Here is a 17,535-nt window from a genome sequence, read left to right as displayed (position 1 = left end):
AAGGCCTGGTGTTGAGTCCTGCCATCACTGTGAGGCCCTCCCATGCTCCATCCTCAGTTCTGGGGACTCCCCCTCCCCGCCAAAGGTTACCTCCCCGAGATTCATCCTCTCAAACCCTCTTTTCCCTCACATTCTTTCGTGATAAGGCCCCATTAAACCCAAAGCCTGAATTCTTAGCTGCCAAAAATACCCAGCTCCCCTTTACTCGAAGGCAGGAAGAGTTTCATCGCCAAACCCTCCAAGGAGGCAAGTACCAAGTATTTGGACTCCATGCTCCCAGATCTATAAAGAAGGAGAGAGCAAAAATACGTTTCCATTTCAAAGCAGTCCAAATGTCCAGGGCATGCCAACCACATACATGTTAGTGGTCAACACTTACCACCTGTTTCCAAGACACTACACGAATTCGTTGCATTCTCACGAGGAGCTGCATTATGGTCGTTTTTCCAGGTGGCACACTAAGGCACAGAGAGGTTAAGTCACTTATCCAAAGTCACCCAGCTGGGAAGCAGAGCAGCCCAGATTTAAACTCACGCCTGGAAGCCCACGCGCTGCACCCCACACACTGCTGTCGGGCCCAAGGGTGAGGCAGGGACATGAGCGGGGCTAGGGGCCATTCTCTCTAGCCTGCCCCAGGTTGGCTGCGGTGCCTACCCACTTCGGCAGGAAGCCCGCCTGGGGCTTAAAGACCGTGTGGAAGGGGGTTTGGGCAGGGTGAAGCTGGCCAGGTAGATGGTGTTCCCACCCGTGAGGCAGGCGGCCCAGACCCCAAAGGTGCCCACGGTGATGACGGCGTGGTGGTTATGCTGCGTGAGTAGTGCAAAGTCCCTGGCGGGCGAGCCCTGCAGGCCGTTGCCGGTAAACACCACGTCCCGGAGGGAGCCTTTGAAGTTCTGCCAGCACCAGGCCGTGTGGTCGCTGGTGACCACGAAGAGTGGGCTGCGGTAGCGAGCCCGGAACCAGTCCAGGGCCTGCTGCAGGTAGCCCCGGTCGGCCACCACGCCCTTCCACATGTTGGGCATGACTCGGACGTAGTCCCCCCGGCGCACGTGGACCCCCACGAAGGTGGCCTGCCGGGCCCACTTGGCCTGCAGACCCCGCAGGAAATTCTGGGCCTCCTCGCGCACGTGGTCGTGCAGGGTGAACTCCTGCAGGATCTCGGCGCGGAGGTGGTGGTAGAAGGTCCAAGAGCAGGGGTAGCCGGTGAGGCGCACGTACTCGCCCGGGATGTGTCGGTACCGCTCCTCCTTCCAGTCGTTCAGGGGGGTAGTTCTGCCAGGGGATCCTGCTGGCCGTGGTGTCGTGCAGGACGGGGAGGGTGATTCTGAAGATGGGGGCCAGCATGCTGTGCATCTGGGGCAGATGAAGGCTGGCCGCCCGTTCAACTTGGCCAGGGCGTACAGGGTGGCGTACTCCCCCATCTGGTTCCCCAGGCGGCCTTTGGAGTTGATAGTGGACATGCCCCCCCCCCAGGGCAGGTGTCTGGGGAACAGGACCACGCGGCCCGGGTAGGCCCAGGGGGCAGGCACCAGGGCCAGGCGCTGGTGGCAGTGGAAAATGGTGGACCCGGCAAAGACGACAAAGAGGAAGTAGATGGTGGACAAGGAAGGGCAAGTATCACAGAATCTCATGGTGGCTGCGGGGAGGAGAGATGACTTAATTCAGGAGGGATGGGGCAGGAGTTCATTCGCTCACCCTACCCCAAACCACTTGTTCATTCGTTCACTCAGCCCATCCAGGCATGTCTAGCAGCCTCCACCGTGGAGGTCTTAGAGCACAGACCCTGGACCCCTCTGGCCTGGGTTTAAATCCCAGCTCCACCCCTTACCAGCTGTGTGACTGTAGTCAAGTTACTCCTGAATCGCAGGTTCCTTGCCCATTAAAAAGCGATGACTGGGCTTCTGTGGTGGCGCAGTGGTTGAGAATCTGCCTGCCAATGCAGGGGACACGGGTTCGAGCCCTGGTCCGGGAAGATCCCACATGCCACGGAGCAACTGGGCCCGTGAGCCACAATTACTGAGCCTGCGCGTCTGGAGCCTGTGCTCCGCAACAAGAGAGAACACGACAGTGAGAGGCTCGCGCACCGCGATGAAGAGTGGCCCCCGCTTGCCGCAACTACAGAAAGCCCTCGCACAGAAACGAAGACCCAACACAGCCAAAAAAATAAAATAAATAAATAATTTAAAAAATTAAAAAAAAAAAAGCGATGACTGTGTTGAACCATTTGAGAGTGCCAATATTCAACCATATTTTTCCTACACAAACAGCCATTTCATATGGTCCAACCTAACAGAACTACCTCATTTGTAACATTTTTGGAACAGTGCCTAGCATACAGGAGGCACTCTGTAAGTCTTGGAAAGTAAAGACTTCTAGAGTATTTACTACAGGCATCCCTGGGAGCTCACGAATCTATTAAGGCTGCATATACAGAGGTTCAGAGCCTAGACTGTGAGGCTAGACAAGCCCAGGTTCATGTGCAGACTCTGCCTCCTGCTGGCCAACCCGGAGCATGTCAGTTAACTCCCTAGGGCTCAGTCTTCTCCATAAAATGGGGTTAACCATAGCCCCTGCATGACGGACGCCTGGAAGGGCCCCTGCCATGGGAAGCGCTAAGTGCTTCCCACTACTGTCAGTGGATGTGGTGGAGTCAAGCTGCTGCAGAGCCTTTGACGCTCCTTCCCCTGACTCTGGGTGGGCCTGTGACTGCCTTGGCCAATCACATATGGCAGAAGTGACCCCGTGCCATTTCCGGACCAGGACTTAAGGGTCGGCCAGTTCCCACCTCCTGCCTCTGTAACATCCTCTCTACGTTGCCACCTCTAGCTGCCTAGATGTAGCTTTTTTTATATTTAGGTCTCTGATGAGCCCTTCTTCTTCTTCTTTCTTGTTGGTAACCACTTTATTGAGATAATATTCAAATACCATACAATTCTCCCATTTAAAGTGTACAACAGCTTTTAGTATATTCACAGAGTTGGGCAACCATCACAATTAATTTTAGAAAAGTTTTGTCACCCCCAAAAGAAACCCTACACCCCTTAGCCATCCCCACCCCCAATCTTCCCCTCCTCCCCGCCTCCTCCCTCCAACTAATCTAGTTTCTGTCTCAGTGGATTTACCTACTCTGCATGTTGCATATAAATGAATCACACAGTAAGTAGCTCTTTGTGACTGGCTTCTTTCATTCAGTGTCATATTTTCAAGGCTCATCCATGTTGCAGCATGTGTTAGTATGTCACTGATTTCTTTTTACAGCTGACTAATATTCCATGGCATGGATACGCTTCGTTTTATTTATCAGTTCATCAGTTGCTAGACATTTGGGTTGTTTCCACTTTGGGGAATTATGAATAATGCTGCTATGAACATGCACGTCCAAATCTCTGTGTGGACCTCAGTTTTCATTTCCCTCCGGTATTTACCTAGGAGTGGAATCGCTGGGTCATGTGATAACTAACTCTGTGTTTAACATTTTCAGGAACTGCAGACTGGCTTCCAAGCAGCTGCCTCATTTTCCACCCCCACCAGCAGCGTACGAGGGCTCTGATTTCTCCACATCCTCGCCAACACTCATACTGTCTGTCTTGTTGACCACAGTGGGCGTGCCATGCTAGCTCTGTGAAGCCTACACTTTTGAACCTACCCAGACTCCCTCCAGCTCCTGCCTCTGACTGGGCTCCATGAACCTCAGTTTCCCCATCCTTGTAATGGGGTGGAGAATCCCTTCTTCAGGGGTTGCTTCTTTTTCAGTCCATCTCTCCTCCAGCTCTCCCCTGGGCTCCCAGAAACGGTCTTTTCACGCTGGGTCTCCAGTGTGTCCTGACCCGCTGTGTGCTCTCCCCTCCTCTGTTCCCCTGACCAGGCACCTGTGGTTTCCCTGTGGCTGTCCCAGTACCTGCAGCTCAGGAGACCCCCAAGGCCCCGACAGAAGCCCTGGATTGTGTGGCCCCCGCTCTTCCTCATCTGGCTTCCATCTCACCCCCTCAGGCTCCCCATCTCTCCCTCCCCTGGCCCCCTTAAATGTCAGGGCTCTGTGGGCCTCACCTCCACTCTCCGCCTCCTCTTCCTCCTATATTCCAGGGCTCCTCACTTTATTAATCTGACCCCTGTGGGAAATCTGAACACTCTTGGGCCCTCCTCAAAGGTCTCACATTCAACGTGGGTTCCCAGTGAGGTCGGCTGACTCTTACCACATGAAGTATATATTACACTCCCTCCCCTGAGATGTACAGGAAATGCCTTGCTCGCTGCTTTAGTTTGCAAAAAGCAAACTAAATCTGCCCCTGAGCCCCTCTTCTCGCTGGGCTGGTGACAACTCTGTCCCAATCACACAGCCTGTCCAGCTCAGGTCCTGCCTGGGGTCCTACGCAGAGGAGGGCTCAAGCTTCCGCCTCTGGTCAGCTCACCCAGCTCAGCCAGAGCCCCAGGCCGGTCTCAAAGCCAGCAGGCAAGCTGAGCAGGGACTGGAGCCAGGGCTACTGGGGAGGAGAAACCAGCTCAGGACAGAGGTACCCACCCAGGGTCACCTCCACGGTGTGCGACTCGTGCAGTTGCACAGCGTCCCTGCTCTGCTCTAGCCGTCTAGAAAGTCTCCATAAGCGACAGCAAGGCAGCCCGGGTTTTCATTTTGCACTGGGCTCTGCAAATCAGGTGGCCAGTCTGGCTGCCACCTCTGTCCTCCAGTCTCAAGAGCTCCCTCTCCTGGCCTCTCATGAGCCTACACAGCTGAAAAGCCACAGGAAATAATGAACCAAAGCTGGTGCTTCTGTGCTTCCCGACTCAAGCCAAGCACTGGGCTTCAGCGCTTACATCCTGGTCCACAATTCCTTACTGACCATTTTCATGAAGATTGCTGGCAAACCCCAACCTGAGTTGAATTCACTTGGGGACAAAATCTGAACCGACGTGCAGCTATTCATAGACTTGACTTATTTTGGAGCAAACGCCCACGTGTTCTGCTTGCAGAAACAATAATGTTTGATTATGGGATGCTGCCCAGACCTTGCCGGGGGAGTTGTATAATATATAATATAACCTGTGCACCCCGTGATGGTGTCAAAACACCGGTTCTGCAGCATGTCTGGTCCACAGAGTTTCAGATATTAGACTGTAGGCCTATCTTCACTCATTTGGTCCTCATGATCTCCCATGAGGAAGGTACTTTTTTATGCCAATTTAACAGAAGAGGAAACTATGACACAGACAGGTTAAGAAACTTGCTTTGGGTCACGCAGCTAGGAAAGATGTGGAGCCTGGATTTGAAACCGATGTGGTTCAGGAATCTGTGCTCCTAATTACGACCCTGGATTTTTCCACTATGTCCTGAGGAAGGGATACTCAGCTGCATACTCCAAGCGCAGTTACTCAGGGGCTTTGACACGCCCTGCCTCCTGGGGCCTCTGTGATTTCTGCGTCACCGAGATAGGGATGAAAGATGTCTCTGGAAGCCCAGAGGTATGGGTCCCACCCTGCTGAGCCCACCTCAGAGCTGTGGCCCTGGGAGGTCCTGCCTCTGGGGCGCTGTGAGGGTAAAGGTGTCCCATACTTGAGGAACTGCCCCTTTCCCCCAAAGTCTCCTCCCCAATTCGGGGAGTTGTTTCCTCTCTGCTTCTACCCCCCACCCCAGGCCCCTTCAGGGGTGATAATCGCCTCAGGCAGCTCAGACTATTAAAAGCAAAAGTGAGAAAGCAAGCTTCCCTCCAGGGAACATCAGCTTAAGAAACTTCTAGTTCGGGGGCGGGGAGTGGGGTGGGGTGGGGGGGGGTGGGGAGGATATAAAGTGAGACCTAAACCTTCTTCCTGAGTTTTCTCTGACAGCAAAATTAGGCTTTGCACTGGCCACTCCCTGTGCCTGGGTCCTCCTGCCCCGATGCCCACGTGGGCATCTTGCCCTCACCTCCTCCAGGTCTCAGCCCAAATGTCCCCCTGACCCCCGCCCCCCAAACTACTTCCCTACTTGATCTTTCTCTAGAACATAATGACTTACTACTTTTTTGTCGCGATCTTGCTCTCTGGACTGTGCACCTGACAAGGACGGGCTGCTGCGCGTGTTCGTGCGGCGGCCTCAGCCGAGCGTCAGACACGCAGTAGGAAGTCAGCGAGGACCAGCTGAATGGATCGGTGTGGCGAGTACTGTACTAGTTACCCTGTCCATCACGCCGCCGCCCGGGATCTCACATGCCCCCCTCTGACTTGGTGGCGGCTCCTTCTCCGGCAGCTAACTCCTCCTCCTCACGGCTTACCCATGTCCCCACCCTGCCTCCTGCCCCCGGGGCTGCCTCTCCACTGCCGGGTGTGAGGGTCACCCAGAACCAGAATCACGGGTAGCCTTGGCTGTGCCCTCCTGCCCCAGACACTGGGTCCCCAAATCCCTGTCAGGGTCAGGCCCACGCTGTGCCACAATCAATGCACTCAAGGCCACAGCAGCAAATGTGGTGCCCCATCCTCCTGAGACCCTTGCTTTTCTCAGGGGGAAGTGACGAAAAATGTTATCTTTCTAGTCAAAACCATTCGGATATGTAATGGAGATGAGGGCAACATTTGCATGAAAGGTTCATGAGTGAAGTGTTGAGGCCTCACAGTAAACTGGCCATGGAGGGAGCCGCTTTGAGCTCAGTCCCCCCGGGGGTCCCTGATTTCTCCCTCCAGCCGCTAGAACCACCAAGGTCCCAGGCATTCGTATCTCCCCCTCCTCCTTCCCCACCACCTTAGAAAGCAGCCCAAGTCTTTGGGTTTCCGGGTGGGTGGTGTGACCCTTCAAAGAGCACTGATTTTTTTAGGGCTTGAAAGCGACTGACCTTCATGCTCAGTTGACCCACAGCTGACAGAAGGTTCCAGAGGGCAGGAGGGGCTGGCTTGGGGTCACACAGCCAGAGGCCCGCGTCCCGCCTCAGCGTCAGCGGCCCTGCCAGCGCCGCCCTCCCCAGCAGGCCAGCCCCTTCCTGATCACAGCCACCACGTGCTGGGGCTGAGCCCGAGCCTGCCTGCACCGAGGAGTCGCCGGGGCAGGGGCGGGGTGTGAGCGGAGCACGGACCCCAGACCCTGGAAGGCCATCTGGCCGCCGTCCCCTCCTACCTGCCTTGAGCCTTCTGGGCCAGCCTGCTCCGGGCTGTCCAGCTGCGGGCCCCGGGGGGGCAACGGCGCTCATGTCCCACACAGTGCCGGGTGGCGTGGCTGCCAGGGGTCCCTGCGGGGAGAGCGTGGCTGCCTTGGCGAGGGGGCTGGGGCGGGGTGGTGCTGGATTCGTAGGCTCTGCTCTGCGCTCCCGCCCAGAACCCCTACTAGCCCGGGGGCTGAGAACAGCCACTCTGCACTCACTCCCGAGCGCCCACGCTGGCCGCCAAGCTCCTGCGGGAGGGAAGGACCGTGAGCAGCTAACTGCAGGGGACAGTCTCCTCCAGGGCACAGGTTTGGACGACGACAGGGGTGAAGGGTGGGATGCGTGCAAAAGAAGCCGGGGAAAGGGGCCTGGGTCCCAGGTGGAACCCCACACTGCCCAGGCAAGAGGCCTGACCCTGGACCTGGTGGGTACACGGCTAGACTCTGCTCCTTAAAGTGGGGGCCAGGGTGGGCTACAGTCTCCAGAAGGGGCAGGGACTGGGGGCCGGACATCTGGGCTCCCCAGTGGCAGGCGGTGGCGTCTGGATCCCCCAGGAACACCGTGGCACTCAGCCCGGTTGCCCGGGGTACTAAGGGCCAGAAAGCGGTACCCCGTGAACCGCCCAGGCAAGAGAGGAGGTGGGAGATGGGGTGAGCCCCTTAACAAGGCCGGTGCCGGGGGACTGGGGCAAATGCCCGGCGCAAGAGCTCAAAATGGCGCCAGGCTCCTCCTCGGGAGGTGCGGAGGGCCACGCCCGTCGTCTGCGGGGTGGGAGGCGGTCTCCGCACCGGGCGACTGCGGTGGGAACGCTGTGGGCTGTGAAATCAGGCTGGGAGGACGGGACCCACCCGCACCCACTGCTACCTCTTCGACTCCCAGCTGGGGCACAAACCCGGGTCCAGATTCAGAGCCAGGGGCCTGGACAGTGGGGCCCAGAAGGGCTCCAAGGCCCCGAGACCCGAGTGGGCTCATTAGGGGCTGCCAGCCCCGGGGGTGTGGGGTGGGTGGGCGCGCATTTCCGCTCCAGGTCCATCCTCGATCCTGCCGCCCCCGGCTCTGGACTTCTGGTCCCCGCGGACGCCCTAGCATCTGGCCCTGCCCTGTCTCCCTCTCTCCTCCCTTAGTACCCGCCACCCCCGACATCTGTTCCCCCTTCTGCTCTGGGGACCTTAGGACTGGAGGGGAATGCGGGGGCTCTGATTCCCGGGCCCTGAGGCCTAGGATGGCAGTGGAGGGTGGGGTGGGCAGAGGTTATCAGAAATGCAAGCACAGGGTCCTCCCATCGCAAGTCCCAAGGGGAAACCAGGGGTCTGCCTTCCCAGCCCAGGCTTCCAGCCCCCAGGCATCCCCGTCCCCATCGGGTCCTTGAGCACAGCTCTTGGGGCTTTGAACCTGGGTGAGAAAGGGTTAAGGGCGGGTGGAGGCTAGGGGTGGGTGGCAGGGAGGCCTGGGTTGTTTGGGTTGTTTGGTGATAATCCCCCTCCGTGCCCTGGGTGTGGAGAACAAGGTTAGGGCCCCACGTGGGAAAGGGCCTCCACTCTGATCCCCAGTCCCCATGGGCCCGGCCTCCTGCTTCGGCTCCCCTGGCCCAGCACCCCCGGCCTCCCCCGTCCCCCTTCCGCCTCCCCCCAGGTCAGGCCTGCGCTCCTGCTCCACAGGTGTCTCTGAGCCCCCCTGCCCACCTGTCTGTCTGTCTCAGCCCCCAGGCTCCCTGGGACCCGGTCCCCCCCACCCTGTGGACTCTGGTTGCCTCCTGGTCTCCCCTGGTGTCCGTCCTCTCTCCTCTTAGTTCCTTCTCCCTGCCTGGCCCTTGCCCTTCACTTGCCTCTCCCCCCCCCCCACTCTGTCTTTGCCGTCTGTGCCTCTATCCGTCCCTTTCTCTATTTCTTTGTCACTAAGTCTTCATCTGTCTCTAACTCCCCCTCCCCTGCCCACCCGGCTCCTCCTTTCTCCCCCTTGCCCCCTCTTTGGGTTCCCCATCTGTCCCCCCTCCCTGCCTTCTCCCCAGGGCCCCCTGCCCCTCGACACTGACGGATAGCTCTGGGGTGTTAAGCTACGGATTAGTTCAGGCAAAATTCTCGATTTTGCTTGCGTTCTTTCCCCTTTGGGTTATGTAAACAGTAATTCTCCCCAGATGGAACTATTTTCCTCGCTCAGAAGCAGCCGGGAGGGGTCTGGGGCAGGGCTGGGGGTGGAATGCCGGGGTTCCTCAGGGAGCCTGGGGAGCGGGGTGGAGGCTGACCCCCGAGGGCGGCCTGCGGCCCCCAGCGCAGCCACTCCTCTCCTCTCCAGGTACTTGCCTCTGCCAGAACCATGCCAGTGACCGTTGCCCTCCTGCTCCTCCTGAGCCAGGCCAGCGCAGACCCATGCTACCATCCCGGGGGCCGCCCCCGCTTCTGCCTCCCACCAGTGACCCAGCTGGCCGCCATGGCTGCCTCCTGTCCCCAGGCCTGCATCCCCTCCCCGGGGGCGGATCTCGGCCCCTGGGCCACCTGCAATGGCAGTCTGACCCTGGCTCTGGGTGGCCCCTTCCTCCTGACGTCCGTCAGCCTGCGCTTCTGCACCCCGGGACCCCCAGCCCTGGTCCTGTCTGCCGCCTGGGCCACCGGAGGGCCCTGGAGATCACTGTGGCGCAGACCCGCCTGGCCGGGGGCCTTGGGAGGCCCCGAGACGGTGACCTTCCGAGCCTCACTGGGACCTAAGGCCAGGGTGGTGGCCAGTCACCTCCGTGTGGAGCTCGGGGGCCAGGCAGGGCTGGCAGCAGCAGGAGTGAGAGGCCGCTGCCAGTGCCATGGCCACGCAGCCCGCTGTGCTGCCCGTGACCGGCCGCCCCGCTGCCGCTGCCGCCACCACACCACCGGCCCAGGGTGTGAGAGCTGCCGCCCATCCCACCGCGACTGGCCCTGGCGGCCTGCCACGCCCCGGCACCCTCACCCTTGCTTGCGTGAGTCCTGGGCCCACCCTGACCCGCCAGCTGGCCCACGGCTCCAGCAGCTGGGCCCTTCTCCCTGAGGGGCAGGATGTTCTCCCCCTCCTCAGAGCTGCATGCTCCTTGCTTCTCCCCGTACTGTCCTCCAGCCAGGCCCCCTCTTCGCTTCCGCCCACTCCCTCCCCACCACCAGTGCCGCCCCCAGACTTCCAGCTGCTTACATGCCCATTAGGGGGCTCCAGCGTCTCCCCGACACTTGATCATGGTGATGGTGATATGGATAACATTTCCTGAGCTCCCAGCCCAGGGCCTGGCTTGGTGCAGGTGCTCAGGTGGTATTTACTGAGTGGCTCTAGGAAAACAGGGCAACTGGACATTTTCGGAATCATCAAATCAACCACAGGGGGTAAGGATTTATTCATTAGACACATATTTATCCAGCAACTACTATGTGCAGGGCAGGTATTGCATCAGGCCCATTTTACAGATGAGGAGACTGAGGCTAGGGCTGGAAAGTCCCTTGCGCAAGGACATGCAGCCGGAAAGTGGCAGGGCTGGAATCTGAGCTCAGGAGGATAAGCCCAAGGGTCTTAGCTTGTCCTTGCCAACCACCTTTATGTGCTGTCACACTAGATGTTCTCGGGCAGCAGACACAGGCATGGCCTCAGCAGCCAGCCAGACTGCCTGGGCTCAAATCCCAGCTTCTCTGCTTCCTGGCTGTGTGACCCCCAACAAATGACCAAACCTCTCTTTGCCTCCATTGGCTCACCTGTAATGTGAAGATAGTAACAGCCCTTCCTTTACAGGCTGTAGTGAAAATTCAATACATTAAAATACATAAACTCCTTAGAATAAAGCCTGATACAGGACCTGGCACGGAGGAAGAGTTATCTGATTCCGCCAATGTTACCATTGCCCAGACAAGGAGGGTGAGGCCCAAGGGGACGTGTCACTTGCCCTACGTCTCACTGTCAGCAAGGGGCAGTGCTGGGACTGAACTCAGAGAAGTCTTCCGAGAGGCTGGGCCATCCACTGGCCTTCCAGCTGGACCAGAGCTCCCAGGCCCCGCTCAATGCCCTCCCCCATCCTCAGGGCTTCCAGACTGGCCTCCTGAGTCTGGGCCCTTCCCCATCCCTCCAGCAGCTCTCCTCAGAGACAGCCTTCCTCATCCCACCTCCAGCCTGCAGCCTTGCTAGAGGGTCTGAGTGTGTTACATGGCCCTGCTAACTCCACTCCATGGATAGATACACACCACATACACACACACACACACACACACCCTCCATTCTCTCGCTCCTGGACTTCCCTCTCTCTCCACCTCGCACATCCGTTACCCGTCTCCCCCTCTACGTCTTCCTGCAATGTCACGTGGACTAACTTACAACCATCCCAGCTGTCCTCAGCTCCCCACTCTGTCCTCATCACACTTGGGTCCCCTTTGACCCGCTGTTCTCATCATCCCAGGCCTCTGTCCAGTTGGCCCATTCCTACCAGTAAGATCTGATGCCCCTACAGGGGAGTGAGGGAGGGGAGAAACACGTGGCCTGAGCGTGGGGTGGGGTCCGTCCTGGGGGAGGACAGGGCCTGGGAGCTGGGGAGGCTGCCCCTCTGTGGATCACCACATCCCCTCGGGCTGAGCTGGGCAGCTGACCCTCCGAACCTGGGTAACAGACCAACAGTGTTGTGATGGAGGAGGGTCTGGGCAGACAGGATGAGACTAACTCCTGTGGCGGAGCTGTGGGCTTTACAGACACAGTGGCCTGAACCCTTCCCCCAATCCAAGTTTTCTAGTGGGGAGTGAGGTGAAGTGATCACTCTCAGGTCAGAAAGAATCCAAAGCCCAACTCTACTGACTGATAATCTCAAGAGCGCTGCCATCCCTAATGCCTACAAAAACCCTTGAGAGAGGAACTGAGATCCCCACTGGATGGGAGGAAACTGAGGCTCAGAGAAGGGGAGTCATTTTCCCAAGAACACACAGCTGTCTCAGCTCCCTGACCTTCCCGCTACTCCTTGGGGCCCTCAGGACCTGCCAATCCAGGCCTCTCAAAGCTCTTGGAGTCAAAAACTCCTTACATCTCTCCAAACAGTGGTCCATGAACCCCCTGCATCAGCATCTCACTTTGGGATGCTTGCTAGACATACAGGCTCCTGGACCCACAGAAGCCCTGGGATGGGCCCTGGAATCTGTGTTGCTCTTTTTAAACATTTCCCCCGTAATCTGGGTAAGCGGTAAGGTTTGAGAGCCACTGCTTTTAAAAATCTGATCAACACTCCCCAGCAAAACGTACATGGTAAGTGGTCCTCATGTGAGCTGTGTGAGAAGCACTGGAGTGAGCCTGGGTTCCAATCCTGCCTCTGACCACCCCTCAGCTGTGTTTCTTTGGGCAGGTGACCTCGCCTCTCTGCCTCAGTGTTCACATCTGTAAAATGGGGATGATGACAGCCCCAGTCTCACAGAGCTGCTGTGAGAAGGAAACATGCCAAGCACTCAGCACATGGCACCTGGCACGTGGATGTGCTAAATGGGCAAGGGCATGCTCTGTGTCAGGTACTGAGTTAAGTAAGCACTATTTACGTAGGTGGTTGCATTTAAACATCATGAAGTAGACACTATAAATGCCATTTTACAGCAAAGGAGACTGAGCTACAGAAAGGAATCATCACTTGCCCACGGAAACAGTGAGACACTTACACACGGGGATCTGATTCCACAGCCTAGGCCCAGAGCCGCCACTCTTCTTTACACCCCCTGGTTTCACACAGACATCCAGCATATTCATCAGTCCTCTCGGGCTCACCCAGCTCCAGTCCAGTGCACCCATTTTAAAGATGACAATGAAGAGCTTCTAGGACCCACACTTACCCAGGGACCCCCAGGCAGTCTCTTTCCTGAGGGCAGTGGGGAGAAAGCTGGGAAAGGGGAATAGAAAGCCGGGCCTGATGTGCCCTCACTCCATCCTGTTCCTAGCCTGTTCCTGCAACCAGCACGCGCGACGCTGTAGGTTCAACTCTGAGCTGTTCAGGCTGTCGGGCGGCCGGAGTGGGGGTGTTTGTGAGCGGTGCCGCCACCACACAGCCGGGCGGCACTGCCACTACTGCCAGCCGGGGTTCTGGAGGGACCCTAGCCAGCCTATCAACAGCCGCAAGGCCTGCAGGGGTGAGTGCAGCCTGCAGCCCAGCCTAGAGGGAAAGGAGGCAGGCAGGTCTGAGGGGGGAGGGGCTGGGGGCCTGGATCCTGGGTCTGAGGGGGGAGGGGCCAGGGAATTCCAGTCTCCTCAGTCCTTGGGGAGGAAGAGGCTGGGAGCCTGCACCCCACATCCCCAGCTCCTCTCCTCATGTAGCCTGCCAGTGCCATCCTATCGGGGCGACAGGTGGTACCTGCAACCAGACCAGTGGGCAGTGCTCCTGCAAGTTAGGGGTCACTGGCCTGACATGCAGCCGCTGTGGTCCCGGCTACCAGCAGAGCCGCTCCCCCAGGATGCCCTGCCAGCGTGAGTCCTGAGGGACAGGGCCCAAGTCTGAAGTGGGGTGGGAAGGAGACATCCCAGATCTCCAGGGGGAAGGTGTCGTGAGGACCTGGTCCGTAGGAGACAGAAGCTAGAGAGTGGAGGCCGGACTCTGAGTCCTTAGGGAGGTGAAGACTGAAAGTCCAGTCTCCTCCATCTTGGGGACGAAGAGGGTGGGAGCCTGGATTCCTGGGTCTGAGGGAGGAAGGGGCTGGGGACCTGGACTTCTGAGTCTTAAGAAAGTGGCTAGGGACCATGACTCCAGGTCCTGGGGGAGAAAGGCAAAGTGTGCTTCCACTCTTGGGCCTCAGGGGAATAGACATTTGGGGTCTGGATGCCTGGCTTCCTCGGGGGGAGCGGGCTGCGGATGGGAGGCACTAAGGCCCTGTCTCTCCTCTGCTCTTTCACAGGAATTCCAGAGCCAACCACCACCCTTGCTACAACCCCTCATGCTTACAGCTCGGGTAAGACAGGCTGGCCTAGAAACCCCTGGCAGCAAGAGGGATCAGGGATGGGCTGACTGGGCCGCCAGGTGGGGATCCAGGGGTGCTCCACCGAGCCCAGTCCCCAAGGGTTCAGGCACCCCAGCTGTCCGTCAAGATGAAAAGCAGGGGATGGGCAGGGGCAGACGCTGCAGTCCAGGCCTCAGGAGCCCACTGCAGACAGCCTGACCCTCCCCAGACCCTCAGTGTCAAAACTACTGCAATATCTCGGACACCAGGGTACACATGAGCCTTCGGAGGTACTGCCAGCAGGACTACGGTGAGTGCTGGGGAGGGAAAGGGCCAGCAGCGGCACAGGGGCTCTGACCTGCTGCAAGCCACCCCCTTCTCTGGCCTTCAGTTTCCTCAGCTTAAATGGGAAGGGGTGTTGGACTCTACAGGGCCTTTCCTGATCTAGAACCTAACAGGACAGCAGACAATGGGCAGAAGGGGCAGTGGGGAGGGGGTGCTCCCTACCTTCCTAGGTCTCCTCTCTCCCCATGTTATTGGCCTTGCAGAGTTTCACGATCTCCTTCAGCCTGACATCTCTGAGGGAGGGAGGTGGCCTCCTGAGGATGGAAGGAGAAAGGGGAACTGGTTGAATGGAAGGGACCCTTGCACCGTCTTGTCTGTCTCGGACCCTCTGCCTCCTATCAGGGTCTGAGATATCGGAGCCCCACTCCCACAGACTCACCCCACCGTTCCGTAATCCACCAATCCACACCAGCCCCCGACCCCAGGGCCTGTGGCTGCAGGCTCTCTTGGACAATCAGTTCAGCCCAGTCCCAGTTACTTCCCTCAATGGTATAGGATCCCAGACCTCTCCTCCCTGAGGCTCAGCATCTGGCCACTAGTGTCCTTGAACTTCAAAGGTGGAGGCTTCTCCCCCCACCTCCCACAGGGATCTTCTGCCCCAAAGACCCAGCTTGTCTGCCAGAGTCCTGCTCCTAACACGTCTCACCTCACCCCCTCAGAGAGGACAGGTCTCTGAATCACCACTAGTATGACCTCGACCCTCAGCTTCCAAGGACTGATCTCCTTCTGGCCCCCAAATTAATCCTAAATGCAGATCCCTCCCATGGCAATACTCCTGTTTTCCAAGGGCTCTGTCTGCTCCTAACACCTTCTGACCCCTTGGCATTAGAGACCTGGACTTGCCTCTTGGGCCTTGTTCCCAGCCCCACCCACTGCAGGGTCCTCCTGGGACCTCTAACCCTTTAAGTAATCCCTGTACCCGCTGCTTCTAATATGACCCCCAAAGCGCCCCATCTGGCATATTCCTGGTGGGCCCCTGGGTTCCTCGCCCTGTCTGGCCTCCTCTCCAGAGGGACCCCCACCCCCGCCTTCCCAATCACAATCCTGTGACCCAACCTCTCGCTCCATAAGCCCCGCCCTCCTTGCTTTGACCCATCTCCCCAGAAAGATCTCACTCCTCACAGCACACGGCCAGACCCCCAGACCTCTCACCCTCAAAGGTTCAAGGTCTCTCCCTACTGATGCGATCCCAGAAGCCCACTCTCGGGTCCCGGGCCCCTCCCCACCAGGACTGACCCCACGGGACCCGGAGGCTCCCCACCGCCCAGGCCTGACATCTCCCCTCCCCGCAGTGCTCCGCGCACAGGTGCTGGCGTCCGAGGCGGCAGGCCCTGCGTGGCAGCGGCTGGCCGTGCGCGTCCTGGCTGTATACAAGCAGCCGGCGCGGCCTGTGGGCCGCGGCGGCCAGGACGCCTGGGTGCCCCGCGCCGACCTGGCCTGTGGCTGCTTGCGCCTGCGGCCCGCCACCCACTACCTGCTGCTGGGCAGCGCGGCCGCCGGCCCCGACCCCGCGCGCCTCGTCCTCGACCGCCACGGCCTCGCGCTGCCCTGGAGGCCGCGCTGGGCCCGGCCGCTGCGGCGGCTGCAGCAGGAGGAGCGCGCCGGGGGCTGCCACGGCCTGCGGCCTTCGACACCGAGCCCCGAACCCAGGATCTAGAGCTGGAGCCGGGCGGCCTCGAACTCCAAGGAAGGAACTGGAAGCAACCGCGAGAGGAGTCTTCTACCTCGACGGTGCGTCCCTCAGCAAGCCAATCAGACGCCGCGGAGCCCCTGACGTCACTTGCATGCGCCAGCACCGAGGAGGCATGAGGGACTTTTAAATAAAGGCGGCAAACCTCTTGGTCTCTGGCTAGGACACTCGACCTGTGACCTACGCAGCTAGTCCCCTCAATAAAGTCTCAACTCTTGGGGAAAGTCGGCTACAGACCCCTGACCTGTGCTGGGAGGGTATCTGAGGGGCAAATGAAGAAGGCCACGAGGAAATCTGTGGAGCCTAATATGGCTACAGCTCTCTGACAGAATAGCCAATCCAACGAAAAAGCTGGTATGACGTCACTGGGTGCTAGTCAGATTTATGTTGCCTGACGATTGGTTAAAGCCGGTGGGAGGGGAGGGTGGCTAGAAAAGGCGGGAAATACACCTGAGGAAAGCACAGCAGTGTCAGATTTCCAGAAAGTTCCAGATTGAGAAACACTTGGTTTCTGATGGCCCCAGGATGGTCTCTGAGAAAAGAATAATGGAACTTTGAGTGACTATCTGAACAGGGTTCTCATGGGTTCACCTGGTCTTGAAGCACAGCCTAAACTCTTTCCTGAGGGAATAGCCAATTGGGAGCCACGGGGTGGTGTGACGTCACTTGGTGCTAAGCGGAATTCGATTCCACCCAACAGCTGGGTACCTACAGGCCAGAGGGATGGGGTTAAAAAGGCAGGAAGCTTAAGTACCATGGAATGGAAGGCCGTCAGGGCCTATGATCTTCCTTGTCACCCTGGCCTCTGCCCCCACAATCAACAAAAAAATTTCAAATTTGGGTGACCTTGGTAGGAGAGAAAGTGAGCTAGTACTTTGAAGGAATCTCAGACAAAGTGATATGACTTAAGGTCCACTGGGGCCTAGAGAGCAACCTATTCTTTCCCTGAGAGAAAAGCAGGCCTCTTAGCCAGTGGGGAGTCAGGCTGGGCCATGATGTCATTGGGTGCTAGGCAGAGAGAACAGACCCTCCCGCCAATGTTCTGGGTATGCTCCTGAGGAGACTAAGAAAGGCAGGAAATAGCCTTCAGGAGGTGACTGTTTGACCCCCAAGCTACCAATACTATCCCATATATGGGGAGGCTTGCCTTTGGCTTCCAACTGGGCCCTGGGTGAGGGCATCTCTGAAGCAGGAGTTAGGAGTCTTTAAGGGGTTTTCCAAGAAGAGTTCTGTGTTTCAGAAAAGTTCTAGATTCCTTTTCTTGCTCTTTCCATCCTTTCTCAAAATCAGTTCAATCGGGCACTTACCCCACTACTTCACCCTCACATCTACTTACAACTTTAATAATATATTGGCCAGGGACTTCCCTGGTGGTGTAGTGGTTAAGAATCCGCCTGCCAATGCAGGGGACACAGGTTCGAGCCCTGGTCCGGGAAGATCCCACATGCCGCGGGGCCCATGCGCCACAACTACTGAGCCTGTGCTCTAGAGCCTGCGAGCCACGACT

General features: G+C 58.2%; 2 protein-coding genes across 2 annotated transcripts; one reads left to right on the top strand and one right to left on the bottom strand.

Moving 5' to 3' along the window:
* Positions 1-606: 606 nt before the first annotated feature.
* LOC133077720 (galactoside 2-alpha-L-fucosyltransferase SEC1-like) lies at positions 607-8,136 on the bottom strand. The gene is given in 9 exon segments (XM_061172488.1): positions 607-707; positions 710-1,265; positions 1,267-1,361; positions 1,364-1,636; positions 7,079-7,224; positions 7,322-7,351; positions 7,518-7,692; positions 7,768-7,864; positions 8,062-8,136. Coding segments are annotated over 9 exon segments (1,548 nt in total).
* A 1,280-nt stretch (positions 8,137-9,416) lies between these two features.
* On the top strand, positions 9,417-15,995 carry NTN5 (netrin 5). Its single transcript, XM_061173109.1, has 6 exons — positions 9,417-10,047; positions 13,004-13,192; positions 13,377-13,526; positions 13,952-14,005; positions 14,223-14,303; positions 15,631-15,995. The coding sequence occupies exons 1-6, from the start codon at positions 9,417-9,419 to the stop codon at positions 15,993-15,995; spliced, it is 1,470 nt and encodes a 489-aa protein (XP_061029092.1).
* Positions 15,996-17,535: the final 1,540 nt, after the last annotated feature.

Source organism: Eubalaena glacialis, chromosome 18 (genome assembly GCF_028564815.1).
Source record: "Eubalaena glacialis isolate mEubGla1 chromosome 18, mEubGla1.1.hap2.+ XY, whole genome shotgun sequence".
In the NCBI taxonomy this organism is placed as follows: Eukaryota; Metazoa; Chordata; class Mammalia; order Artiodactyla; family Balaenidae; genus Eubalaena; species Eubalaena glacialis.
This window is presented reverse-complemented; position numbering and strand designations above follow the sequence as displayed.

Coding starts and splice junctions, on each gene's coding strand:
- NTN5 (XM_061173109.1), top strand. CDS start 9,417: ATGCCAGTGACCGTTGCCCTCCTGCTCCTCCTGAGCCAGGCCAGCGCA. Junction 10,048..13,003: donor GCACCCTCACCCTTGCTTGC/GTGAGTCCTGGG, acceptor TCCTGTTCCTAG/CCTGTTCCTGCAACCAGCAC. Junction 14,006..14,222: donor CCCTCATGCTTACAGCTCGG/GTAAGACAGGCT, acceptor GACCCTCCCCAG/ACCCTCAGTGTCAAAACTAC.